At 59.1% G+C, this 27,700-nt stretch overlaps 1 protein-coding gene and 1 long non-coding RNA gene across 2 annotated transcripts; one reads left to right on the plus strand and one right to left on the minus strand.

Moving 5' to 3' along the window:
• Window positions 1-631: 631 nt before the first annotated feature.
• CES1 (carboxylesterase 1) lies at window positions 632-26,387 on the plus strand. The gene is made up of 14 exons (XM_045818477.1): window positions 632-790; window positions 4,880-5,084; window positions 6,382-6,526; window positions 9,198-9,331; window positions 11,559-11,712; window positions 13,120-13,224; window positions 15,093-15,197; window positions 16,320-16,358; window positions 18,872-19,012; window positions 20,288-20,368; window positions 20,613-20,760; window positions 23,940-24,071; window positions 25,713-25,785; window positions 26,028-26,387. The coding sequence occupies exons 1-14, from the start codon at window positions 700-702 to the stop codon at window positions 26,209-26,211; spliced, it is 1,737 nt and encodes a 578-aa protein (XP_045674433.1). The 5' UTR covers window positions 632-699; the 3' UTR covers window positions 26,212-26,387.
• LOC123805752 lies at window positions 2,031-3,098 on the minus strand. The gene is made up of 2 exons (XR_006783365.1): window positions 2,914-3,098; window positions 2,031-2,439 (listed from the first exon to the last, which is right to left on the minus strand). It is a non-coding gene; the product is annotated as an uncharacterized LOC123805752 (long non-coding RNA).
• Window positions 26,388-27,700: the final 1,313 nt, after the last annotated feature.

The following is a 27,700-nucleotide window of genomic DNA, read 5'->3' on the forward strand; positions in this document are numbered from 1 at the left end:
TGCATCCTCACGTTCCACGTTTTGCTGAGACAGCACCCTGCGTTCTCCCTGAGCTAACAGCCAGGTCTGTGTTCCCAGGCTGCAAAGGCCAGTGTGTGTCTGTATGCGACACAAACAGCCTCTTTGCTTAGAAGACAACCCGGACTGCCCCACGTGGACAGAGATTCGGGCGCCTTGGATCGGCGTGCTCCTTATAATCTCTGTGTTTTCCTAGGTGAGAGGGAGGAACCCCAGCCCAGGTCAGTCTCTATGGAAGCAGTCACCCCTGGGGACTGCCTCTAATGCTGTCAGAAAGCCACGCCCCGCCCCCAACAGGGACGCTAAGGGACTTGTCCTAAATTCCCCAATTGAGCAGCTATGGGGCTGGGAGTTGCTCAGAAAGTTTTTGGGCTTTTCCTGAGGACCTCAGACCCAAGCTTCCCCTTGTCCACAGGCTGGTGTCTGCCTTGGGAAGCTCAAGGCAGCTAAGGTTGAAGTCCCCCAGGGAGGAGCCCTTAAGTAACCAGTTGTTTGACATCCTGTAATCGGAGAGCTGTGTCCCAGCCTGGTGGGTGAGATAGGCAGCTCAGTGGGCGTGGCCTAGAGGCCCCAAAGAGTTCAGTTTGGAAAAGGAGGTTGCTTTTGATTAGGCAGGGGCAGGCGGAGGAGTGGCTAACGTTGGGGCTGTGGAGAGCTGAGGTCACAGTCCCTTGGAGTCACATGAAGACCTGCAGGCCTGGGAGCTGCTGTCCTTCCATGATGTGGTTTTTCGCCCTGGTCTTGGGCTCCCTCGCCCCTTCCACAGCTTGGGGTGAGTCCTCCCAAAACACAAATGGAGGGGAGCACGTCCACCACGTCCGGTGTGCCCCACTTCCGGTGGTGAGGGGAGACGCATACAGGGCAGAGGTGTGACAGCTGCAGTGCCAGCCCAGCCGCCCCGAGTCCAGGGGAGACCCAGGGGTGGTGAGCCCTGGAGGCCACAGCTACGCGTGCTGCGCGCACAGGGACCCCCCGCGCTCCGCACGTCTCTCCCACCAAGCCTCGAGGGAGCTCCGTTGATCTCCCCCTTGATGCTTAGCCCAGACGTGGCCAAAGCCCGGAGAGCGACTCAGCAGAATATTACTGTGGACTCGGAGGGCATGGGTTCCAACCCCAGCTCAGCACTCACTAGCTCAGTGCGTCCTCGGGCGAGGTGCTTCACCCTCTGAGCCTGGTGTCCCCCTCTCCCAAGTGGGCCGCAACGGGGTGCCTCCCTCGTGGACCCGCGGCAAGGACAGAACTGGCTGGGTTTATCTAAAGAGCATAGTGCCTGGGCTGGGGGAAGGGCGACAGAAGAGCCCATCAATCAAGGGGGTGATTTAAAGACGAGGGTATTAATAGAAAATGCGGGGAAGGCCAGCAGATCGGGACATCCTGTAAACTGAAGAAACTGTTACTGCCAGTTCCCAACAGGAGGGCGGGGGGCCACACGAAGAAGCCGAGGAAGGGGGGAGGCTCGGCGGGCCAGAATCTGTTTGTGTTGCCGCCCTTCAAGGCCTGGCAAGCCCACGGTCTTTGGGGAAAATATCCACGGAGACGGTGGGATGTCTGGCACGCCTTTGTTCACGGGTGGGTGAGCCACGCAGGCTGCCAGCTGCATGTCTGTCTGCGGGTGTCACGTCAGGGCCCCTGCTCCCCCACGTGGCGCCCATCCCGGCACCTGTCCCCTTGTGTGTCTCTCATCATCATTGCCCCCCCAGCAGGGAGTCCCTACCTGTTTGAGCACTAGATGGGGACAAAGCCAGCAAGAAGCCAGAAACTGAATAACATAGCATGGTTCTGTGCCTGCCAGCTCACTTCATGTTACGGGAACAGTTTATCGGACCCGGTCTCAAGGCTGTGAGAGCACTACTTATCCTGCATCTGCAAGGCTGTGGGAATGCTGCTCCTCTTAGTCACCCGGACACTTGGGTGAGGAACTAACTGCCTTCACTTGCCCTGCACTGTGGTGATGGGACAGAAGGCGTCTGCTGCATGTGCCCATCAAAGCCCAGTAAGGCACGAGTCTGCAGCCGAGGAGGTCAGGGTTTATGGCCGAGATGGTGCCATGCGCAGAGGGACAGGTAGCTCAGGCTCAAAGGCCAGGCTCCTCTACAGCTTCCAGGGGACGGGTTCTGTAGGGAAAAACCAAATCCTTAGTCATGGTGACTAATAGAGGTAGGGCCGTGGTCTCCCACTGGTTGGCTGGTGCCAGGGTAGGGGGTGACTGATCGCTGTGCCTGGTCCCGATGTCTGCCTGTCCGATTTCGCAGAGGTGTGTTCTGCGGGGTCGTTCTGCTCTCCTGGGTCCTCAGCTACAGCACGGCCAGGGCCAACCTGCCACCTTTCGTCTGACTGGGAGCTCCGTCTCAGCAGGCAGCTGACTGAGGGGTTGCTCCTTAGAGTGCTGGTTGCGGGCCAGAACCTCGTCGACCTGAGGGCCTGATGGTTAAGCAACACAGAGAGAGAGATGTGGTGGGCTGAGGGAGCTCAGTGAGGCCAGTTTGAATCAAAGGGGACATAAATAAACAGAAGCCAGAGTAAAGAAAAGAAGGTTTCTGCACAGTGCCACAATCTCCCGCTCCTGAACCCACGGAGCTGTGGCGTCGCTGCCCTGACAGCCCAGCGCCACCTGGGTTTCGTCCTCTGTCTGCTGGGGTGCGCTCTGGGCGGGGGGGAGCTGGAACTGAGTGTGAGCGCGGAGTCAGAAAGGAGCCAGATTAGGAGGGGAACAGCCCCTGGCTGCTGGGTACTCCCTGGCGAGGCCAGCCGTCGCCCTCTTTAGAAACTCCGTGCTGGCTGCCTCCATTCCCTCAGTGTCCTCCTCTGTAAAATGGGCGTATGAACGCCGCCCGAGCAGGCTCCTGGGAAGACCCAGTGGCCCGGAGGCACACCTGGCCCATAGGAAGTGCTCACCATACAGACGTCACCTGCGCCCTGAGCTATGACTGCCGGGGCCACCGTTGTGGCGTGGGTCTCCTAATCCAACCGCCCGCCTAGTCGCCCTTGCCAGCTGGGCTGCTGTGACTTCGTCTCTCTTGGAGGTTTTTACCGACGCCCTGAAGGCCAGGCTTTCATCAGGCCTGGTTCCTGCTCAGACTTCACCCTCCTTCCCCAATCCGAAGCCCTTGGTTCTCTTTCAGCCCCGCCCCTGACAAGGTGCTCTCCTCCCCCCTCTGCCCAGGAGGCCCGGAGTCTCCGCAGCCGCTCGCCCTGGGCTTGCTCTGCCACTCCCCCTCTCTCTCCACTTCAGTGGCTTTCTCTCTTCCCTCGTCTCCTATGACGCCACGTCTGTCCACGTGAGTGCCTTCACCTTCGGGTAGCTGACTCTGCTTCCTCCCCTGGCCTCCTCCAGTCGCAAAGGGCCCACTTCCTGGGGCCCCTTCTTACCCTAATAGTTCACTGACACCCACGCCGGCCAGGTCTGAGACGGAACCTGGCGTCACGGCTCAGCTGTTCGATCTTGTGCTTTGTCTTCTGAGTCTCCCACCTCGGATCGGGGACCAAGCCCTTCTTCAAAATTCCCGATCGACATCGCTGTATTGATTCATAAGAAAACCCTCCTAATTGTACAAAGGAATCTGTGTTCAATGCTGAAAACTGGGAAAGCTGCCACGACACCACCCTTTGATATCTTGGTGGACAGGCTTCCGAGGAAGCCCACCTCGCTGCTCCCAATAGTTAGCAGCCACAGCAAAGAACAACGGCGTGGCCACAGTGTGGGGTCGGCTACTGATAACGTGAGACTCGGACGCCGTTCTGTAACCTGCTTCTGCATGTAGTGTCTCTAGTGTCACGGGGTGGACTTCTGCCAGACCAACTCTGAATTGTTCTTTTTTGTCCTGGCCGCACACTTTGAGAGACACTGGCCTTCCGTCCGTGTCTGGAGGGGCGCACTTGGGAGGATGCGAGGCTGGAAGTCATTTCTGGAGGGGGGTGCGGAAGCAAACCCAGGCCACCGAGGGCGGGCCAGGGAGGTGTGAGGGTGGGCGCGGTCCAGTGTCTGAAAGTTCAGGAGGGTCCCTGGTGGGTACAGCCAGAGCCGACAGGGGAGCTGCGGGGAAGAGAATTTGGCTCGCTGAGAAAGAGCCGTCTGCTCCCGAGGGGCAGAGCAGCTGGAGGTCTGACCCCCGTCTCCTCTCTGGGGCCCCTGCTCAGAGCCACCAGAAGAATCTCGAACCCCTGGCCTGGTGCCCAGGCTCTCGCAGACACTCCACAGCTCCCTCCGGAGGGCCCGCGGGCTCATTCTCTCTTCTTCGGGCAGGTCCTGCCCGGTGGTGTCTCAGAGCCTGGCCTCGGCAGGGTCTCATCTCCGCCCTCCACCTCCGTACCCTGTTCTGTCGGCCCTGGTCCAGCGCTCCCCTCCTGCAAGTCCCAGTGCACAGTCCCCGCCCCCACAGTGCGCCCACTCCTGGAACTCCTCACTGACACCTCCCTCAGGACACTGGCCACTTTCTCCCTTCTTCCCAGCAGGAGGGTCAAGTGTGTTTGTGGCTCATTCTTTCTTCAAGGCCCGGACTTCTGAGAAGGGGGCTGCCTCTCGTCCACCGGTTCACCCAGCGTGCAGCTCGGCACCCGCTCCCTAGTGGATGCCTGTTTCCGCAGGCTCCTAACCGTGGAAACCGTGTGCCTTGCCCACGCGCAGCAGCTCTCCTTGCTTTTATGCTTTGCTTGGTGCTGGTACACCTCCGTTCCCAGGTGCTCCTTTGAAGGAGCCGGTGCGTGAAGAAGGGTGGCCACCTCACCTCCTTCTTACATAAGAAGAAACTGGGACCCAAGAGTCGAGGTGACTCATTCAGGGTCAGGTGTGTCCCGACCCACCTGGAATGCAGCTCAGGCCTCTCACCGCTGCTGCGTCCTCTTTTCTTCCCAATGTGCACAGGGCACCCGCCTTCGCCGCCCGTGGTGGACACCGTGCAGGGCAAAGTCCTGGGGACGTACGTCAGCTTAGAGGGGTCCACAGCGCCGGTGGCCGTTTTCCTGGGCGTCCCTTTCGCCAAGCCTCCTCTGGGACCCCTGAGGTTCGCCCCCCCGCAGCCTGCAGAGCCCTGGATCTTCGTGAAGAACGCCACCTCTTACCCTCCGATGTGAGTGTGGGCACCTTCTGGGGGGACGCTGGCCTCGGAGGGGCCTCGGGAGGGCACTGAGGCCAGCCTCTGAGTGGTTTCCCGTCCCTCTGGAGTCCTTGAGATACGGTCGGTCCTTGAACACATTCCAGAGCTGCCACGGCATTCTAGACCCTTTGGTCCACAAGTATTTATGGAACACCTACTGTGTGCCTGGGACGTTCTGGGTGGCTGATCCCCGTCAGTGAAGGAAACACACATGTTTCCTGGGGAGCCTTCCTGGGGCTTCCGTTCCAGCAGGGAGAGAGTTCAGAAACAACTCGCAAATGAATTATGTGATAGGTCAGAATATAAAAAGTGCTGTGGGGAAAACAATGACAGTTGAGTAGGTGATGGGGACGAGAAGCAGGCTTCTGTTTGTTCTCCTGTCTTGAAGGTTGCCGTGTTTGGGGAGCGGGGAGGGCCAGGCAGTGTCTGGGGGGAGTGCTTTGGGGTGTCCCCCGGCGGGTTCTCAGTTGCCAGGTGTGTCTAGCTACCTAGTCCCAAGGGCCACTCGGGCCTGGCCCACGCTGGGCCGGGGACTCAGTCAACGTCACCAATCCCAGTCTCTGCTGGCTCCTCCCAGGCTGTCACCAGGGCGAGTAGCAGTGCTCACCTGGGGTGGGTGGACGAGGGGATGCCAGAACCCCAGCATATACGGGTGGCAGACCCTTCGAGAAATCACAGCCCCTGCTTGGACGTGGCCGACTGGGGCCCAGAGCAGGGAGGAAGCTCACTCAAGGTCACCCTGCACCCCGGTGGCTGAGGCAGTTCTCCTGATGCCACCCTACCAGGTCCTCACCCCGATCTGTCACGGGCCCCATGCCTGCTGCCATTTGAGTGACTTCTGATGGTTCCCAGCAGTCTCCTGTGGCCTAGACCACCTGGGTTACCTGGTGGAGGAACATGGTCGCCCTGGACCTCCCGTGGGAGCCCAGTGGAGAGCCAGGCCACGTCCAGGGCGGCCGTGGCCTGGTGGCCTCCTGTTGTTGACACAGCGCACCAGGGGTCCTGAGGGCCAGGAGAGAAGCCAGGCCTCCTCAGTGTGCTTGGTCCTGGGAGGCTTTAGTGAGGCCCTGGCAGGGGTTGGGGGGGTTTGGGAGGGATTGTGGGGGGGACACCCAGCCCCGCCCACCCCAGTGCCTTTGCCCTGGTAAGCAGCACTCTGCACAGGCCTGGAGCTCCCAGTCCCAGTCCCAGGCCCGGCCTGAGTGCAGGGGACGGCTCCGTGCTCAGCTCCGGCTGGGCCTCAGGACGTCTCCTGCCTGTCCCCTGCCAGGTGCTCCCAAGACCCAGTGAAAGGCCAGGTGCTCTCAGAGCTCTTTACCAACCGCAAGGAGAGCATCCCTCTCAAGTTTTCTGAAGACTGCCTTTACCTGAACGTCTACACTCCCGCTGACCTGACGAAGAAAAGCAGGCTGCCGGTAAGTGGCCGGTTCCAGCGCTGGCGGCCCTTCTGGTGTTGGGGGAAAGGCGAGGCAGCTCTGTCAGGGCCCAGGGCTTCCCTTTCCCCCGCAGCCAGGCCGCGTGCCCCCGGGGGACGCACGTGTGCCATGCCTCAGTGTCCCCTGGGGATCGTCACGGTGCCTCTGGGGGAGTTTGCTGTGCATCTGTCCCTCGCAGTCAGTGCCCCCACGTCCTTCCCCGCAACAGAGGGACAAGAGTGATCCCAGTTGCCAGGTTCGGAATCTTGTTTTCAGAGAAGCTAAGATGCAATTTTCTTTCTCTTTTTTTAAAGCTATGAATTTTTTTAAAGATTTCATTTATTTGTTTTAGAGAAGTGGGAAGAGAGGGAGAAAGAGGGAGGGAAACATTGATGGATGAGAGATACATTCATTGATCAGTTGCCTCTGGTGCACCTCCAAATGGGGAACCGGGGACCTGGCCCTCAACCCAGGCACGTGCCCCAACTGGGAACTGAACCGGTGACCCTTTGATTAGCAAGCCAGCACTCAATTCACTGAGCCACCCCAGCCAGGGCTGACATAGTGTTCAATCAAGTTAGAGCCTGAAGGAGTCTTACAGAGAAGGCAGCAACCCAACCTTCTTACACAGGTAGAGAAACCGAGGCCCAGAGAGGGAGAGGCGGGGCCACCCATACAGCTGGCAGGACCCCAGCAAGAGCTTTCTGGCCTCCAAACCCGCTGTTCCGGGGTGGGGGGTGGGGGAACCGAGCCTGCGTGTGGTCTTTCTCGGCACTCTCGGACCCCTCTCTGACAGCGACCAGTGTCCCACAGTGACACTGAGGCCCCTGCAGGCACATCCTGGGGGCAATCCAGCAAGCACTCTCCTTTGTCTCCGCCCCAAATCTGGGATCTTCTTTTTGCTGGTGGCTGGGTGGATGACCCAGGGAGTCAGCATGTCAGTGCACAGGGTCTCAGAGGTGGAGCAGGCTTGCAGCTGGAAGGTGTGGGTGGGTCGCTGGTGGCAACCCCTGGGATGGACAGGGAGGGGTGTGAGTCCCCAATCATATCCCAGGAACAACCCTGGCCAGATGTGCCCAGGGATGGGGGGAGGGTGTCCGTGAACTTGGGACTGCACGTACTTGGCTCAGAGAGGTGGGGGACAAATGTTTACTCCCCACTCATTCACTTACCCACCCTTCTATTTTGTGCTGGGTGCCCCCATATGCATACGCACAGCTAGAAGTGGGTTTAGGAGAAAGGAGGAGCATTAAACCATTACCACGTAACCCCTGCCTTTGAGGGTCTCACCCCCCAGGCTACACAGACAGGCCAGCATCTTCAGCAGATCCCTGCTGACCATCCTTGGCTCAGCCGCCACTCAGGGGTGGAGGAACCCAGCCCCGCCGCCTGGAGGTGGGCAGGGATCGGAGATGCAGGAGGAGTGGGGGCTCAGGGAACCCAGCGGCAGCAGAGCCTTCACTTGCGGACACAGGCTCTGGCACTGCAGGGCCTGGGTTGAAGTCCTGGTTCTGCCTTTTACTAGCAGAGAGACCGTTACCGCCAAAGAGGACTTGTGTCGTACGAGGACTCAGTAATGAGTATCAAGCTTGGTCTCAGTGCCTGGCGCAGCACACAGGGCGAGTGCCCTTGACCTGTTAGTGAGAGGGGAAGCAAAGATCTTGCTCTTAACCTAAGAGCCCACCTACTGCACCATGTCCATTGGCTGCAGCATCCTGGGCGGCTCAACGTATGGACTCTGGAGGCAGAATGCATGGGTTCAAGTGCTGCTTCTGCCACTTATTAGCTGTGTGACCGTGGACAGGTGAAGTGCCTCAGTCTTCCTGTCTGTTAAACGGGATGACAGTGGTCTGCGGGAGGGTTTATCGTAAAGTGCTTAGAACTTGGCCATGTGGTTCTTATTCAAAGTTCTTTTATTTTTCTACTAACAAAATAAGTACAATGTTATTCTTTTAGCCACCCTCACCTCCCTGCAAAGAGAGCTGTTTAAATGCAAGAGCCATTCTTTAGGAATTGTTGTGTCCCACGCTCACCCTCAATTGTTGTTCTTAGAATTCTCTAGACTTTCAGAGCACATGTGTCAAATGACTAAAGACTTCTTGGAGGAGGTGACTTTTAGACTGTGCTGTGGAGGATGGGTGGGATTTGGGGATCCAGAGGAGGGAGAGGGAAGGGATATTAGGAAGAGATGGCATCAAAGGCACGTATGCTTCTCGAGATGGTCACTCACACGCACGAGAGAAGTTGAGCTCTCTGCACGAGAGATAAGGAGTGAGGCCGAAATCCCTAGGCTGCCGGCAGAGTGTGCGGAGCCCGGGGGAGAGATCCGGGCATGAGGGTGATGGGAGTGTCATGGAGGAGATGACACCCTTGGCCTTGGCTACTCCCATGAGGCTGTTTTCAGCGTGAAGAGCCTCGAGGGGAGGTGGTCCCAGGGCTGAAGGAGCCAGCAGGGGCCGCCAGGGTGGGCTGAGCTGGGGATTGTCGGGTCCCAGCCAGGAGGGTGGGCAGGCGAGCGTCGGCCCGCTCCAACGTTGCCGGGGGCTGATGCACTTTGGAGCACAGCCCCCCTGTGTCACGGGCGAGAGGTGAGTGGCCAGACCAGAAAAGCTCTCCAGGTCCTTCCAGCTCTGCTGTGAACAACCAGCATGATGGCTTCCTCCCTGCCCAGGTGATGGTGTGGATCCACGGAGGCGCTCTGCTGACAGGTGGGGCGTCCACCTACGATGGGCTGGTCCTCTCCGCCCAGGAGAACGTGGTGGTGGTGACCATCCAGTACCGCCTGGGCATCTGGGGGTTCTTCAGGTAAGACACCGGCCCCTCCTCTCTGCACATTGGCCCTCAGGGGCCCTCAGAGGGAGGGTGCTAGGACCCAGTTCTGGTCCTTCAGCCCTTAAGGAGAGCTTTGCTGAGTTCCCTAGTAAGGCATCCAAATCCCTTCATGATGGTAGGCTCTAGCTATCATTTCCCTGTCACACTGGTCCCCTTGCGTCTGAGCTTTGGCCTGTGCTGTTCCCTCTGCCTGGAAGGCCTCTTGTACCCAACGAACTCCTATTCATCCTGTAAAGCCCAACCCAAACGTCACCTCCTCCAAAACGCTCGTCTCCTTCTCACCTGTGCTGCCACAGCCCATCGCAGGCCCCTGAAATGACAGCGGCACAGCCGTTGGCGCAGCCGTCCAAACGCCGTCCCTCTCGTGGGAAAGTAGGGGAGGGGCAGACTCAGGGCGGGAGTCAGGAGGTGCTTGTGGCGGATGGGGCCTGCGGCTAGAGCCGGGAGGCTGCCGGAGCCTCTGACTCCAGGGGCAAGCCTCCCAGGAGGGGGTGTGAGTTTCTTGCCCCATCTCCTTCTGCCTTCGCCCCATGCGGGAGTCGAGGCTAGAGCCCAGAGACAGGAGGCAGGTGCCCTTAGGACACAGTTCCCGGGAGGCTTTCTAAAATGGTTGGGCCCTGGGACCTCCGGCCCTGAGATGGCGGGTGGACGGGCGGGCCGGAGGTGGGTGGGTTCTGACTGCAGTAAACCACGGGGCTGGAGGAAGGTCGGCCATGCAGGTGAGGCCGGCCCAGGGGCATTGGCGTCACCGGGACTCCTGGCCTCTCCCAGCCCCCAGCCCGAGTCCCCGCTCTCCGTTACGTGAGACGGCTCTAGCGGCTCACCACGCTTCCTCCCCTCCCAGTCTCTCCTCTCCCCACACCAGCCAGGCGTCCACTCTGGCCACGCCATGCCACGCCGCTGGACTATTCTGGCCGAGGTCACTGGGACCCACTAGCTCTCGGACCGACCTCCGTGGCACCCACACGTGACCCCTCCCACCTCTTTGAAATGCTTCCTTCTCTTGGCTCCGGCCACCTGCTGCCTGAGGGGCCGCTCCTGCCGGGGTCCCTTCAGTGGCCCCTGCCCCTCCTCCCCGTGGTCAGGCCTCTGGTCTCCACTGGTCTCTGAGTGACCCTGGGGTTTGGGGCCCTTTCCCAGCTCCCTGCGGGTGGCCCCAGCCCCTCCTCTGAGATTCAGGTGCACACAGCTAACTGCTTCCTGGATGCCTGAAGGGCATGGCACACCCGACTTGGACAAACTTAGCACTTGACTCTCCCCACCCCCGGGTCCCTCCCCGCCTTGCTGCGCTCTCCCCTGTTTCTCACGCCCACGCCCGCTTGGCCGGCACGTCCGTCCTCCTGGCTCTGCCTTTAAAATATGTTCAGAATCCAGCCACTTCTCACCTGCTCCCCCACACCTGCCCTAATCAAAGCTCCCTGGCTCGTGTCTGTCGCGTGGATTACTGTCATAACCTCTTCCTTTTATACCGTTTCTGACCCACACAGTGTGACCCACCCAGTGGCCAGAGTGACCATTTAAGACCAGCAGAATCTTGTCGCCCCCGGGCTCCCTGTGTTACTGGCGGTGACATGGAAGCCCTCACCGAGGCCCACAGGGCCCCCTCCAGCTGCAGGCTGTACACCCCCGCTCTTGTTCACTGGGCCCGGGGCCTTTGCACCTGCTGTCCGTGTCGCCCAGAGTCCCCTTCTTTGCCTGCGTGCAAGCTCACGTGCTCACTCCCTCAGATCTCCGCTGGAACACTGCCGCCTCGGCGAGGCCTTCCCTGGACACCGGGTCGGACACAGGGACCCACCTGCTCCGCCCCCCGCCTGTTCCCTCAGCCTGCTTTATTTTTTCCTGAAAGCCTTTTAACCACCTGGTGCTATATTCTATACTTTCCTACTCATTTGTTCATGATCTGTAATATGAGCTGTGTGCAGTTAGAGATTTGGCCGGTTTTGTTCTCAGACGTGCTTCCGGCCTTAGGGACCGTGCCTGGCACGAAGGAGACGCTCGATAGGTAGACGCCAGGTGAGCAAGCACAGAGCCCTAAGGACAGCGAGGCCGTGGGAACGGGAGGCGGGCGAAAACCTCCGAGTCCGGGCTCTGGAAGCCTGGGCTTGCTCCCGGAGGCCCGCCTGCAGCCCCCAGCCCCACCCGTGGCCCCGAGAGCCCTGCACGATGCGGGCTCCCACCCGCACCATTCTCTCTCCCACAGCACAGGGGACGAGCACAGCCGGGGGAACTGGGGCCACTTGGACCAGGTGGCCGCCCTGCGCTGGGTCCAGGAGAACATCGCCAGCTTCGGAGGGGACCCGGGCTCTGTGACCATCTTTGGGGAGTCCGCGGGAGGTGAAAGTGTCTCTGTCCTTGTAAGTGTTCCCGGCCCTCCTGTGGCTGCTGATGGGGCCCCTCGGAAACCAGGCGGTCTAGCCGTAGGCAGCTTCAGAGACAAGACCCAGGTTCCAGGCTGGCCCTGCTCTGCACAGAACCGGATGGTGGGGAGCTAATGGCCCAGCTCTCCTTGGCCCCCGGGAAGCTCAGGGAGCAGCAGCGCCCTGAGGCCATACTAACCTCCAGCCCCAGCCCGCAACACTCCTCCTCTTCTGCCTAGGGCTCACCTCATTTCTCTGGCGGGTGGGGGGTAGCATACATCATGAAGAACAGGGGGCACCCACGAGAACTGGGCAGAGTGTCCTCGTTTGGCTGAAAGCCGGATCTCCAAGAGGATGGGAGCTGTGAGGGCAGGCTCCGAGGTGACTTGTCCACACCCGAGACGGAGCACAGCTGTCTCTGTGAAGACGGAGGGGGCGGGGTGGGGGGGAGGTGACGGGGGGAGGGGGAAGGGAAGGTGGGTAGGGGTGGGTATGGGACAGGGGACCAGGGACACAGACCAGCGGGGAGCCTGCTGGGGGGAAGGCGGTCAGGGGAGAACCAGGTCAGGAGCGGCTGGGAGCTGCCAGAAGCCCCTCCGGCTGCCGCTTGCTTGCTTTCGTAGTTGCACGCCCAGGGGAGGTGTGCGGTGTTCTGTAAAGTGGGGGGAAAGGAAAAGCGCAGATACGCCCAGAGAAGAAAAAGGTGTCACCCACCGTCCCATTACCCGGGACGGTCACCCCAGACATGTGGACCCTTATTCTTCCGCCTTTTTCCGTGGCTCGTCCTGTCATCTGTCCGTCCATCTTCTGTCATTTATCTACGATTTTTTAAACAAAAACGCATCTTTAACATTACAAATATAACATGAGCATTTCCCGAACCATCAAGTACTCTCCCATTACTTTATTTTTTGGTAGGTGCATAGTGTTCTGTGGTAAGAATTGAAAATAGCTGATTCACCCAAAACCGTCCCTGGGGAGCTGGGGGCGCTGCCCGACTTCCCCGTCTCAGCAGCGACAGCGCTCCCGGAGACCACCGTGGGCCCCGCCGTCATTCCCCCCGGGGCGAGCGCTCAGTCCCCGGGAACAGGGGACTCAGGACTGTGTCTGTGCAGAGTCGCTGGGACTCGCCGAACTGTCTTTCAGGGGCTACTGGTTGTTGCAGCCCGTGCTCACCACACGCTTCCTCTTCTGCTCCCCACTCTGTGTCCTTGGCTTTTCCCAGAGTTTTTCCTGGAGAAGCTGGGCCTCGGGTCAGTTGCGGAGCAGGCCAGGACATGCAGGGACCTATCAAGTCCCCTGAACCCAAGTCCCCAGGGGAATGGGCCAGGTCAGAGCTGGGGAAGCTCTCGGAGAGCCCCTCCCCATGAGCCTAAACTCTGTCCCGCTCCACCCTCCCCCCAGGTGTTGTCTCCCCTAGCCAAGGGCCTCTTCCACCGGGCCATCTCCGAGAGCGGTGTGGCACTCACTTCTGGCTTGGTCAAGGCAGACTCGAAGGCCGCAGCTCAGGTAGGTCCCCCACCAGACAGCCCTTGCCCCGCTGCTCTGCTCTCTGGGGGTCCTCCGGAGCTTCCACTGCTGGGGCCCAGCCACATGCCCAGAGAAGCACAGAGTGGCCGAGCAGATACTCGAGGAAACCCCTTTCCCTCTCCCCCTGCCCCTTTCACTGCCGAGCAAACTGGGCCGGAGAGCGGCAGCAGCTTGCCGAGGTCAGCGAGTGATGGGGCAGAGCCGGGACTCAAGTTCACGTCTCTGGACTCTGCATTGCCAACGCAGTCACTGTTCGCTGACCCCGCTCCCCACAGTGTGTGCCCAGGTGGGGTGCTGGCCCGGAGCCACGAGTGGACTGCCCTCGGGTCTGGTCTCTCTGGGGGCCTGTGTTCTGGTGACCCCCCGCACACAGCCTGTGGGTCTTGAGTGGTTCCCCCTGGGGGCCTTGTGACTGGGGCAGGTGTCTGGAGAATATATTTGTCGATTTGTTTGCTCACTCAACAAACAATTTTAGTAAAGCCAGACATCTAGCAACCCTATGAGGCTTCCCTTCTAACGGAGGAGACAGATTAAAGATTATAACAGGTAATCACACAGTTATATCAACTGCTGTGCCCAATAAGGAGAGGTACTTGATGTCATACTCTCCGTTCTGCGTGCTTAGTCAGGCTGGCAGGGGGTGCTATCGGAAAAGGCTCCTGAAGAAAGGGATCAGCAAGTGGGGATCACAAGGGTGAGCAGCAGTTTAATGGGTGAGGAAAGCGTGTTCTAGGAAGCAGGGACAACGTGTGCAAATGTCCTGTGGCAGGGGGGAGGGTCTTGGGGGAGAGAGAGTGAGTCAGGCGGATGCGGCCGGACCAGAAAGAACAGAGGGAACATGGAGTGAGCCGAGGCCGAAGACGCTGGCAGGGGCGGTGCTGCACCGGAGCCCGGGGAGGACTTTGTCCCTGGGGTCCCACTGTTAGGAATTCCAGGGAGAGTGAGCTAGGGGGCGGGGATTGGGGGCGGGGCCTGGGACAGGGGGCGGAGCTTGGTTCGGGGCGGTGCCAGGGGCGGGGCTTGGGGGCGCTCTGCTGATCAGTGCCCCCTGGTGTCCAGGCTGGGGAGCATTTCAGTGGGGCTGCCAGCTTGGTTTCCTGCAGTGGTGGGGGCAGCGCCAGACTTCCAGGGGCTGGTAAGCAGGAGGGAGGAAATGAAGGCACAGAGAATTCTGAGAAAGGTTTTCAGCGCTCTTTGATTGTGAACAACGGAAATCCAGTTGACCAGGCTTCAAAGTCCAGAAAGGGAGGATTTATTTAAAGAAACAGGTGGCAGAGATGGCCCTGAATTTCACTACCCAATAGGAACTAGACATTGGCAAAATGAAGGGGACTTAAGACTCTTATCCTTGCTCTTGTTCGCTCCTTCCTTAATGTATTTCTCTCCCACCCCCTTCCCTGCTTCCCCCTCCTGAGTACTGATTCTGTTTCCAACGTTCTGCTAGGCTCTGGGGTGCCTGGGCACTCTCTCCACCGCCCGCCCTTGAGGAGCCTGCCTTCCTCTCTCTATTTCCACTTCTCCTCTGGCCGGGCTTTGCAGTGCTTGTGAGGGGCCCAGTGCCAGTAAGAGGATGACCCGAGGTTCGAACCCGGACACTGGGATTCGGGATTCCTTCTTTACACATTCAGCTCTGAGATCGGTTGCCCACTTTAAGAGAGACAAGGTAACTGAGGCAGAGGTGGTGGAGTTGGTGCTAGCTGGAGATCCCAGACCACACCTGCCAGGCTAGAGAACTTCCCCCTGCCCCTGCTGCCTTCAGAGACCGGGGCTGAGCTTGGGCTAGAACACTGCTGACTGGCAGGAGGGACAAGGCTCTTGAGTTCCGCCGTCACCTGTGATCTCCGCAGCAAATCGCCGTCCTCGCTGGGTGCAAAACCACCACCTCGGCCGCCATGGTGCACTGCCTGCGCCAGAAGTCTGAGGACGAGCTCTTGGAGGTGACGCTGAAAATGGTAGGTGCCTCCGTGCCCCTGGCCACACGAGTCCCCCTGCCCCGTGACCTTGGCCCCAGGCCTCACCATCACAGCTGCCTGTTTGCCCCAGAAAAACCCCCAGAGACGGGACACTGTGCGTCGTCTCCCAGGAGTGGGTCACCTCTCAATCTGAAAGGGGAACGTCTTTTTTCTTCTTCTTTTTTCATGGAATGTGACAAATGTTAGCAAAGACCAAAACTAACATGATAATCAAAAGTGTCATAATCCTCCGGCTCTGTTAAAATTTACTATTTTGCCATTCTTGTTTTCAGAGATATTTTTAAGAAATTCAACATTATCTATTCCCAGAGGTAACCTCCATCCTGAATTTGGGGAATAGGGACATTAAGAACAAAGACTTTCAGAAAGGTGGTCAAAATTTATCTTGGCTAATTTAGAACTGCTCAGTGATAACCTAGTGGTGGCCCAATTGTCTAGACGGTTTGAGCTCCCGCCTCAGCTGCAATTCTAGGATAACCATCCATCCATCGGTGCAGCCACCCACACATCCACTCCTCATCGTATTATCTGTCTATCCACCCACAAATACATCCGATTCATCCATATCCTGTTATTGTTCTAATATCAACCTGTCCCTACCTTGCATTTGTCTATCATCCGTCATTCATGCATCACCCAGCCACCACTCATCTCCACACCATTATGCATCCTTCTAGAGTGCATGAATCATCCATCAGACATATGCTGGTCATCGCCCATCTATCCACTCAACCACCCAGTACCACATACTCCAGGTACTGACCCAACCCGCCCATTTATCCACTCCACCCACCCACCAGTGTGGCGGGAGTACAGAGAAGAGGACCAGCCAAACAGTCAGCAGGGATGCGTCACAGAGAAGGTGACATCTGAGGACGGGTGGATGGCTGTGGCACATGTCACCGCATGAAAGCTGCAGCAGGGCAGACACCCCGAGAACACCACGCCCAGGGCAGCGCAGCCAGCGCCCCACTGCCTTCCTCTGGGGCCTGCCGGGGTGGTTCCGGCGGAGAACCTGACACTTCGGGCACACAGGCGACAAAGATCGGCTTCTCTCCCAGGAAGCCTTCTCACCTGCCTCCTCTGCCTTTGTTTTCACAGAAATTTATCAGTCTTGATTTTCTTGGAGACCCCAGAGAGGTAAGGACCCTTGGTTTCTTGCTTACTGGTTTTAAATCTCGAAGCTCCAGTTAAAGATAATACGGGAATTCTTCCTGGACTCACGGGCACTGCTTGTGTTTGTATTGCTGAGGCCCCAGTGGGGGCGGTGCCAGGCCTTGGGAGCCCAGCACAGAGGACCCGAGGTTGGGCTGCAGCCCCGCCCCCTGTGGCTCCCAGTCCTCCTTGCTGCCAACAGTGCCCCCGTGGGAGAGGGCTGGACCAGACACCCCCACCACAGGGGGGTGGGGCATCGGCACACGGGGTCCTCTGGAGCCTCCCTGGAGGGGCTGCGGGCGGACTGACCGCATGGGCTGTGCTGTGTGCAGGGTCAGCGGGAAGGGTGCCAGGACTCGGTCCTGAGGACGCCGCCTTCCCCCAGCCACGCAGGGAACTCCTGCAGCACCCCCCTCCGCCCCACTCTCCCTCCTCCCCTCCCACCTCCCAAAGCGTTGCTAGGTTCCAGTGGCCTGACCTCTGCTCCATCTTACTCCTTTCTCCTTGGGGACAGGAGCACTTCCCTTAGAAGACGTCTGGAGGCGTAAATGACACTCACTCAGTCACTCAGTGAAAGGTTTCCCTGGCGTTCACTGTGAGCCAGGACCTGAGTTTTGAGCGGGGGACACGCCCTCTCGGAGGGAAGGGAGGGCACACTATACCAAACACTCGGCAGGGTGTCTGCGGGTGGTTCGTGATGCGGAGAAAAAGACCGTGGAAAATGGGGAGAGCGTTTTGCCAGCGATTTAAGTTCATGTAGCCAGGCCTGGGAATGACTCAGGGAGAAGGTGCCGGGGGAGCTGGAGGAGGGCAGGGAAAAGCGGAGGCAGAGGGAACAGCGGCTGCAAAGGCCCTGCGGCAGGAGGCCAGTGTGGCTGGAGTGGAGGCAGCGAGGGGAGGGAGCGGGCTGAGGCTAAAGGGCAGGGAAGCTGGGGGGTGGTCGCTCACAGGGCTCGGACTGTGATTCCAAGGGAGATGGGGCATCTTGGGCGGGTGTTGAACAGAGGGCTGACGTGGCCTTCAATTTAACAAAGGGGCTGTCTGACTGCTAAGTGGAAGCAGACAGTAGGGACAGGACAGGGAAGACTCAGGGACACCAGCCGGGAGGTCCCCGTGCCGCCCAGATCAAGCAGGCCCTGGTGGTATCTCCTGGACTTGGACTCCCTTCCCCTCTGCTTCCCCTCCCACCTCCCCGCTGCTGTGCCTCCCGCAGCAGCCTCGGGACCAGCCGGGGCTGGGCACCCACCCCTTCTTTACTGCGCAGGAGGGAGTGAATGCGTCTCTGCGGGCTTACTCCTTAGGCAGGAATCCGCGCGCCTGCTGTGCGCCAGCCCTTGTGCGGAAAGGGCCGCCTGCCAGACCTCTCCCTGGCCTGTGCCCCTAGGCAGCACTCCAGGCCCAGGACTGTGGGGGCTGGAGGTCCCTTTGCCCCTGCAGTTCCCGCTGTTTGCAAATGCCCACCCCGTTTCTTTCTCCACCTGCCCCAGATGTCCGGCTTCCGCAGGTGTGCCCCGTGTCTTCCTTCCAGAAAGCAGTGTTCTGCTCGCCGGCTCCCGCAGCACCTCAGGGGCGCAGTGGCGGCCCCCACGTCCCTCTCCACCCCCCCTTGTTAGTTGCCCTGGACTGAGATCCGGGCCCGTGTCCCGCTGGGTCAGGCACGCGTGGGCAGAACCTCCGCAGGCTGCCAGCACCAGCCCTGGTCATCGGCCCTCGAGCAACAGACCTGGACCTGGGGGGCCGCCCGGGGCCCAAGTCCTGGGGCCTGTCCAGGCCCGCCTGCTGGCAGGCAGCAAAGCAGGGCACACAGGGCCGCTGTTCGTGTGCAGGACCTGTCAGGACCCGGCCCGTGAGCGTGTGGGCTGCTGATCGAGCCCTTCCCGTGACCCAAGAACCCAGCTGAGCGCTGAGCGCCTGTGCAGTCACTTAACCCCGCAACCCACCTCACAGATGAGGCACACTGAGGCACACGCGGGTGCAACCATGTTCCCAAGTTACCAGCCAGGCAGCGGCAGAGCCAGGTTTGCAGGCCAGGTTTGTGAGCAGAGGCGAGCAGGCACCGACTCCCCGACTTCCTCCGGGAGCGGCGGCCGGGCTCGCCGACTCGGAGCCCCGGCGGCTCTGTGGAAAGAAGGCACTAGAATAATGGGGGCTGCCAGTGGGGAGGGCTGCACACAGGTGCACATACACTTCCGATGGACATGTGTATGTAACATATATGTCCATAATTTATGTACACTTGTATAACTTATATAACATACAAATACTAATATTTTATACATTTCAGTTTGAGGGGGATTGCCCCTTCACCTACCCACGGCGGTCCCTCACCAGTTCTGCCCTCTGGGGTCCCAGGGTTCGCCCCCTTCTTAGGACCTGGAGCTCTGTGGCCGCTGCCCGCAGTGCACAGGGCTGCAGTGCTCACACGGGCAGAGAGGAGGACCCGGACACGGGTGGCCCGGACAGGGGCCGAGCGGACACTCCTCTGTCCTCTTCCCCAGAACTACCCCTTCCTGCCCACGGTGGTGGACGGTGTGCTGCTGCCCAAGATGCCCGAGGAGCTTCTGGCGCAGAAGCTGTTCAACCGCGTCCCATACATAATCGGGTTCAACCAGCAGGAGTGCGGCTGGATCCTTCCGATGGTGAGCGCGCCTGGGCCTCTCCCACCCCTCGGCGCCCATCGTGACCTCGGGGCTCGGGACCGCCTCCTCCAGACCCTGCCTGGGTCCCGGGCAGCTGTCCCCTTCCCACAGGTTCACATTTCCATGGAAACCTCTGGGTGGCCCAGCTGGCTCCTGGGTGGTGAAGTCTTGGGGACCCCTCTCCCAAACTCTCCGATTGTCCCCAATCCAAGAACCCTGATATGTAGGTGCTGCGGGCGCCAATGGAGACACTTCCTGTGCAGATCAGGAAATCGAGGCCCCGGGGGTGGGGAGAGGGGTGTAGAGTTTGGGAGTAAGGGGAGTGAGGCCTGGGGCCCCGCAGCCTCTGCCCCTGGACATCCCAGTGTCTGCACGAACTCCCACACGCACTCTAGGTCACCTGGGAAGATTCAGGGGAACTGGCTTCCCCATCGCGGTGAGGCTGACTCCCGAAAGTCAGGAAGGACTTGCCCTTCCAGTCCACATAAAGCTGGACACTAGTCACACCCCCGGCCGCAGGCAGAAGACCCCCGTGAACTCCACCCAGACCCTGAAACAACAGGTGGAGCCAATTCAAGGCTGGACATGCAGGGGTCATCCCTGTGACCCGGCCGCCTGGGTTTGCGGGGTGGCCCTTACCTCCTGCGTGCAGGTCAGGAGGCTGCGTCGTGCAGGTGGCAGCAAGGCGGGTGCCCACCGACGTCAGGCGGTTCTCCGCCCACAGGGACCGGGGCAGAGGGGAGGACTCATCCCCGGAGTGTCTGCCCTGCAGAGGGCGGCTCCCCAGTCCCGGAGCAAACAGTCGGGTGGGAGATTTACACCTCCAAGGGCAGAGCGGGGTTCACGACTGCAAACAGCTCTAAGAGGGGCGTCAGGGACCTCTGTGCCTGTCACGAGGCTCTCGCTGGACCGAACAGTAGATTCTCCTGGCAGCAGAGAGCCGTCCCGGGGGCCCAGCCCCAGCCTCCTGGAGCCGTGGGGGGCTTTGTCCAGGGCTCTCAGCGGGGAGGAGGTTCGGGTGGATCCTCGCGTGCAGAGTTCTCCTGCAGTGCTCGCCCGAGAACGGTTCCAGAGGTTACGCTGAGGGACCAAAGCCGCGCTGGCAGGACCTGGGGCTTCCGCGGGCACCAGGGGCGGGTTGGGTGTTTGTGAGGCCCCTGCCCTTGGAGACCTGCCAAGTCCTCCAGCCCGCGTTGGTTTGGTCGGTCGGTCGGTTGCTGTGGTTCTTTCTGTTGACCTCTGGGGTTCACAGAGGCCGCGCCATTGTTTTAACAGTTTTTGGGTCTCCCGATCTCCGAAGGCAGGCTGGACCAGGAGACGGCCACGTCGCTCCTGTGGAAGGCCTATTCCATGACTGTAAGTGTCCAGGGCACCCCGGGAACTGGCTGGGACCCAAGGCAGGGCGGGGGGCTGATCGCCCCCATCACTGAGCCAACGAGTGGCAGAGAGAAGACTGGGGCCCGAGGGCTTCCCCCTGCCGCTGGGAGAGGGGACGGGCGGGCCCGGCCTGGACACGAGGACACGAGCCTTCCTCGCTGGCTGCAGGAGCCGCGCTGCTTGCCTGGAGGTGGTGGTCACGTTCACTGTGGACCCCCTTCAGGGCATCTCTGAGGAGCTGACTCCGGTGGCCACTGAGAAGTATTTAGGAGGGACAGACGACCCCGTCAAAAAGAAAGACCTGTTCTTGGATTTGTTGGGAGACGTGCTATTTGTTGTCCCGGCTGTGACTGTGGCCCGTCACAACAGAGGTGAGTCCCAGAGAAGGGACCCCAGCCCCACCACCTTCGCTGTCCGTCCTGCTCCTCCCCCGCCCCTCCCCCTGCACAGACACAGATGTGCGAACTGCTGAAGGTTGGTCCTGGGGGGCAGGGCACTGCCCTAGCTCCATTCTGCCAGAAGCAGACTCGGAGAAAAGGCCCCAGATTCAACCAGCGTTATTGCAGAGGCCCCCAGAAACCACCAGTGGAGGAGCGGAGAGGTGACTTGGGGGGAAGGGGGTCGTCACGGTGCACGGTCAAGCGAGTGCCCACCGTGGACCCCTGGAGCAGGGCTCCCTGGGGATCTATCTAGCAGGGGACAGGTCTCAGGGCTGCCCTGGCGACCAGCGGCCTGAGTCCTCGGTTCAGGGCTGCTCCCGGGGTGGGCGTCAGCTCCCTGAGGGCCTGGCCTCCTGCCTGCGCCGTGGGCAGAGTGGTGTCTGCTGGCCAAAGACCCCAGGCAGAGGGCTGCAGCCCCGGGGCGGGGAGTTGAAGAGGCTGGCCCACCCAGACGCAGGGCCTGGGGGCCTGCCGACAGCCTCTGCGCCCGGGCTCCCCACCTGGAGTCCCGGGGTCTGTGGGGCCAGAGGGCTAGTCTTGGAAGATGTGTCTTGCAAGGTCTCCAAGGTCAGAGCCAAGTGTGAACTGGTTCATTTAACCAGTGGAGCTGGGGGAAAGAGGGAGACCAAGCAGGGGATCAGGAGGGTTGTCTGGGACCCAGCAAGGCAGAAGGGGTGAGCAGCGGCAGGTGTGGGGGCGTCAAGTGGTCCAGGGAATGCCCATGTCCGGGGTCGGCTTTAGCGAGGGACCTTCCCACAGCCACCCTGGGCTGTGTGGGCGGAGCCTGAAGGCAGGGATGGATGAGCTCAGCTGCAGAAAAGGTGACCTTCGGGGTCCTTCCTCTTCCAGGAGGCCCGCCCCGCCCAGCACTGGGTCTGCAAGCCCGGAAACGGGGCTCCGGCCCCTGCTTGTCTCTCTCCCGGTGCTGGTGCCGGGCCCTTCCAACTCGATACGAGTGGTAGAAAGGAGCCGTGCTTCCAAGCACTGGGCGCAGTGGCATACGCCCTGGCTACTGCCTCCTCCTCCCCAGGGTCCTGAGGAAGGGGCGAATCTGTTCTCTCATAAACTTGGCCTTGCCTCCCGTTCTGGGTCGCATTGGCGGTGCCCCCTTCCGCATTATTTGCTGGGCCCAACCTGGACCTGTGCATCGTTCATCTGGTCTCTCTTGACTTTCAGTTTAGGGGGAGGTGTTGGCCAGCACTACACAGACTTGTAGCAGTGTTACTCTTTCATTTTTGTATTTGTCTCATCCTCTTTTGGATAAAAAAAACTTTTCTGAATTTAATATTGGTACCTTTCCGTTGTAAAAAGTTTTGAAAACACGGGAGCATAGAAAGAAGAGAGTAGACAGCACTCATAATTCCTTCCCCTGGAAGTATCTGCTGTCGATTTTCAGTATTTCCTTCCACAGCCTTTTCTCGTCTTACCTACCATTTGAACATTAATTTCATGTCGTGTGCTCCTAGAAGGCCGCGTTGCAGGCACTTCCTCAGTGACAATAAAAGTCACCAAAACATCCATTTTTCATGGATTACAATTTATTGTTTCTGCCTCAAATACTTAGGCTGCTTGCTTTTATTTTGATGCTACAAAACAAACAAAAACAAACAACCTTTGCTGACCGTGCATAAACCTCTCTCCGGGTCCCTGCTGCTCTCCGAGGACCGGTTCTCAGTGACGCGGTGAACCGACCTGGGCCACAGGTGGTGACGCTGGTCCCCGGCGTGCCAGACGGGCATGTCTTAAGTGTCTCACGTGACCCGCCAGGGTTCAAACAAGGAGAAGAGTGGTGCCCATTTTATAAGCCCCTTCGCACCCCCGGAAAGAACACCGCGGCATCACGATGTGTGGGTTCCGGTTACACCTCTCCCCTGCCCTGTGCTCCTCTTCTTGTTCCCAGCTGTCCCCCGGCGCTGCGCCGGCTTCCCCTGTGAGGGCTGGTGCTGGGGCGGCCAAAAATAAGTTCTCTCATTCACAAAAGTTCTTTCCTTTGTGGTGGGTCCTGAGTTCCTCAAGATTTTATTTGTTTTCAGAGAGAGGGGAAGGAAGGGGGGAAGAGGGAGAGAAACATCCATCAGTCGCCTCTCACACGCCCCCTACTGGGGACCTGGCCCCCAACCCAGGCATGTGCCCTGACTGGGAATCGAACTGATGACCTTTTGGTTCGCAGGCTGGTGCCCAGTCCGCAGAGCCAGGGACTGAGTTCCTTTCTAAAACTGCTGAGTGGCAGAGGCAAGGTTAAACTTGACCCTGAGGAAGCTGTTTAACAAGGAGATTATGGGACCAAGAAGGATTGCTTCTTCCAGACGACACTTCTTGCTACACCGAGGGGGCAATGATGAGGACGAGGGAGGCAATGAAGTAAATGATTCTACCCCCTCCAGTCGGGATCCAGGATAATTTTGTGGATGAATATTGAGTGCTATAAGAAATGATTACAGTCATTACAAGATTACATATCCAGTATCATCCCAACTTGATTTCAATAGAGGACATGCATTCTAAAACACTAACAGTGGTCTCTCTGAGTGGTGGGATAAGTGATTTTTTGGTTCCTTTTCCTTTTCTCAGCATTTTCCAAGTTTTTACTGCCCCCAAGGGGTACCCTCGGGCTGCGGCCATGCGTCAAAGGAAGGAAAGGCCACCTCTTGTCAGTGAGACACTGTGACCTGTGTGTGTGCGGATGCTCTTGTGTGAACACATGGGAAGGCGGAGGGGTTCGTGTGGATGGACTCAATGCTCCTGTGAGGACAGTTGTTACAAATGGATTTTCCCAAGGTTTCAACATTCTTTCATTCACTCATTAAGTCATTCATTCATTCAACTAGCACCTGCCTCAAATATGTCCCGCCTGCACCCCACTGTGCACCCTTAATCAACTCACGGACCTTTCCAGAAAGTCCACTTCTGTGTTGTGCTGAGAGTTTGTGGGCGGGGGCACCGTCCCCACACAGCCGGTTCTCACAATGGACGGCCACCATTAACGTGCTCATTCCGAGCTCAGGACCTAGGAAGCCAGTGACCCCGAGCACACAGAGACCCTGGAGACCTCGGGACCCGCCGGGAATGCGCCTGGCAAGGTGACCTGCCCGTCGACCCTGTCTCCCCAGATGCCGGAGCCCCCACCTACATGTACGAGTTTCAGCACCGCCCAAGCTTCTCGTCCGGCATGAGGCCCAAGACGATGACCGCAGACCACGGGGATGAGCTCTTCTCCGTCTTCGGGGCCCCGTTTTTAAAAGGTGACGGCCCTGTACGCTTGCAGTTGGGGGACCGGGGGCCGAGGCGTGGCTGGTGGCCCTGGGCAAGTTGCTCCTTCCCTCCAGGCCTCAGTTCCCCGAATGCGCCATAACGGGCTGAACCCCAAAGGTCCCACCTTTCTCCTGCTCTGACATGCGTGATGGAGCGTGTGCATGTGTGTGCCCTTATTCCTGGTCACTCTGAGACTCCAGACCTGGGTGTCAGTGAGACGGGGCCCTGCTCAAGGGCTGGGAGGTCACCTGTCACTTCCCACCCACAGGAGGACAGCAGAACGAGTGTGAGGGTGGGGCTGGGCCGCCCAGCCAGCTCTCTGTCACCTAAAACAAGCATTTTTAAAAAGTTAATATACAGGGTCCGGCAGAAGTAACGCCTACCAGAGTGTGGTTGGCAGGGTAATAATATGGGTGTCATCATTTATAGTTTTGATTTGAACACTTCACCTAAAATGTCACGTTGTGTCCTTGGGTGTGATATTGTTCTCTTCCAGAGTTGCACACCTGTGATTTTGTATTAAACAATTGTGCAATAAAACGGGGCGTTATTCATGCCGCACCCTGGATTTAGGAATATGAGATGTTAAACACGACCTTTCACAGGCGCCTCCCACGCCTTATCCACCAGCAGTTGCATGGGACTTGTGTGTGACCCACCTCAAGGGTGTTTGGAACACGCCAGGGCCATGCCCTGAGTGGATGACTCTGTAAGATCATTGTTACGTTTTAGGTCCCATGACAGTGTGGGTGGTGACAGGGATTGAGAACACAGCCACGAAAGGACAATCCTGGGAGGAGGTGGGCGGCAGAAACCCTGGGGGTGTGGCATGGCGACCCTGAAGGGGGGCATGGCAGGCGGGCGCAGAACCAAGCGGCCGGCGTGTGCGTGGGCTGCAGCCCTTGGCCTCCAGCTGGAGGTGCGCACCAGTTACCCAGGTCTTCTTTTTTTTAAAAAATATATGTTATTGGTTATGCTATTACAGTTGTCCCATTTCCCCCCTTCACTCCCCTCCACCCTGCATACCCTCTCCCACCCACATTCCCTTCCCTTTAGTTCATGTCCATGTGTCATAAGTCCTTTAGCTTCTACATTTCCCATACTATTCTTGCCTTCCCCCTGTCTATTTTCTACCTACCCTCTATGCTACTTATCCTCGGTACCTTTTCCCCTTCTCTTCCCCTCCCACTCCCCTGTTGCTATCCCGCCATATGATCTCCATTTCTGTGGGTCTGTTCCTGTTCTAGCTGTTTGCTTAGTTTGTTTTGATTTTGTTTTAGGTGTGGCTGTTAATGATTGTGAGTTTGCTATCATTTTACTGTACATGCTTTTTAAATCTTCTTTTTTCTTATCTTCTTTCTTAGATAAGTCCCTTTAACATTTCATAAAATAAGGGCTTGATGGTGATGAACTCCTTTGACTTGACCTTATCTGAGAACCACTTTATCTGCCCTTCCATGCTAAATGACAGCTTTGCTGGGCAGAGCAATCTTGGGTGTGCAGCTTGTGGCTCAGCGGGTCTGCAGGAAGGGCTCAGATCCCGGACTCTGAACGAGCCCGCGAGTGGCGTGGCTGCCGTTGGCCCAGGAACCCTCTTTGGGTGACGAAGGCTTTCCTCCTCCTTCCTCCAGAGGGGGCCTCGGCAGAGGATGTCCAGCTCAGCAAGATGGTGATGAGATTCTGGGCCAACTTCGCCCGGGATGGGTGAGCAAAAACGGAGCAGGGCTGGGGGCGGGCCAGGGCGCGTGTGTCGGGAGGGCGAGCTCCCAGCACTGACTGGTGGTCCAGCTCCTGGCGGAGACCTCTGACACGAGAGCTGGCCACAAAGGGCCAGGCTGCCCAGGAGATGGCTCCCCTGAGCCTTCTGGGGGAGATGAAGCTGGGAGGCCCAGCAAACCTCTGAGAGGAGCTTTGGGGCGTTTCTGTTTGACCTTTTCTGCCCCCAGGAACCCCAATGGGGAGGGGCTGCCCCACTGGCCCGAGTACGACCAGAAGGAAGGGTACCTGCAGATTGGCGTCGTCACCCGGGCGGCCCACAAGCCGAAACATAAGGAAGTGGCTTTCTGGACCGAGCTCTTTGCCAAGGACGCAGCCAAGAAGCCACTCAAAACAGAGCACGTGGAGCTGTGAGCGGGCGGCCCCCCCTCCAGCTTCAGAGACCTGGGGGACTTAGGCTACGTCTGCAGGAAGGCGTCTGTGGGCCCCAGAGGTGGCGCACTGTCTGGTGGGAGTGGGCAGGGGCCACGGAGGGGGAGCTTCTGTACCCGCGGCTTCAACTTTGGAAAGAACGTTCTTTCGGTGACCGAGTCAGTGTCTGCGTCTTGAGCTGGAGACTAACCTGCCCTCGGGGGGGGGGGGGGCGGGGCGGGGGGAGGAAGTGCCTCCGGTGGGTGGTCGGCGCCCACACACTGCCATTCCTCAAGGGCGCCTCTTCCCTCCTGGTGGCCCTGCCTCACGGAGGAAGCCCTCCTGCAGGCAGAGAGCCTCATGTGCCCCGTGCAGAGAAGCCACCGGTCCCTGCGGGAGCCGTGGAGCCTGTCGGGGACACGAGCCGAGGGTTGTCAGTGTCCCCGAGGGATCCAGTCTGGAAGGGCACCAGGGCGGGCACTTGCCCACCCCCAGGGACGGACACAGGGACCACAAGGGCCTGGCTCCGAGCCACCCTGAAGTTACTGTCCCAAGTGCCGGAGCCAACCTGGGGCCTCGTCCGCCCTAGGATGGGGGCTTCTCTACCATATCGCCGGGCCACCCCCGTCGGACCCCTTCGTGCAGGAGAGCGGCTGACCCTTGATGGCGCTCTCTGCCGCCAGCCCCTCGCATCCGCCCACAGCTGCTCCTCACCACCCCCAGCTCCAGGGCACGAAACCATCTCGTTCAAACGCACGTTTCCCCTCATTCTGGCAGTCCTGGGAGGCCACGACTTGGATAGAGGGGTGGGCAAGAGGGTAATGTCCTTCGAGAACTCTCCCCCTGGTGGCGCCTCAGCAGTGGGAACCAGACATCCCCCAGGTCAGGAACCCAGGAGTCAAACCCCACGCAGCAAGGTCAGGTCACCCACACCAGGGAGACCTGGTGTTTCCCTGATGGAGACAGACAAATCGATCATCCAGTGAATCTACACTGGGTGCCCACCCTCCCCATGGGATTGTGCGGCAGTGAGCAAAGACAGGCTGTCCCCCAAACGGTGAGCAGACAGACAGGAAGCAGACACTCACGCAAGTGAGTATCTCATGATGCGAGTATGTGCAGTTCATTCAGCAAAAGTAAGACGTTTGAAAAAGTGTCACCAGGGAAGCTACTTTGGGTTGAAGTCTGAGGATGCTGTCTCTGGGAAAATAACACTTTTAGTAAGAAAGGACGAATTAAAGTTAGCCGGATGATGGGCGGGGGAACCGTGCACACCATCACTCAAAGGATGCGTTTCTAGTGTCTGTGTCCACGTAATCCCTTTTCCACCCTGACGTCAGTGACCAGGGCAATTCATTCTCCTTTGGGGTGGCTTCAAGGTCACCCATGAGGTGCACAGAGCAGGAGGGCTTCATGTCAGCAACTGAGGGTTCGTCTGGGTCAAAGACCTGCACCCACAGTCTGAATCTGGCCCCCAGAAGTTTCTTTAGCG

The sequence above is a fragment of the Phyllostomus hastatus genome, unplaced genomic scaffold (genome assembly GCF_019186645.2).
Source record: "Phyllostomus hastatus isolate PE091 unplaced genomic scaffold, TTU_PhHast_1.1 phas_scaffold_345, whole genome shotgun sequence".
Taxonomy (NCBI): Eukaryota; Metazoa; Chordata; class Mammalia; order Chiroptera; family Phyllostomidae; genus Phyllostomus; species Phyllostomus hastatus.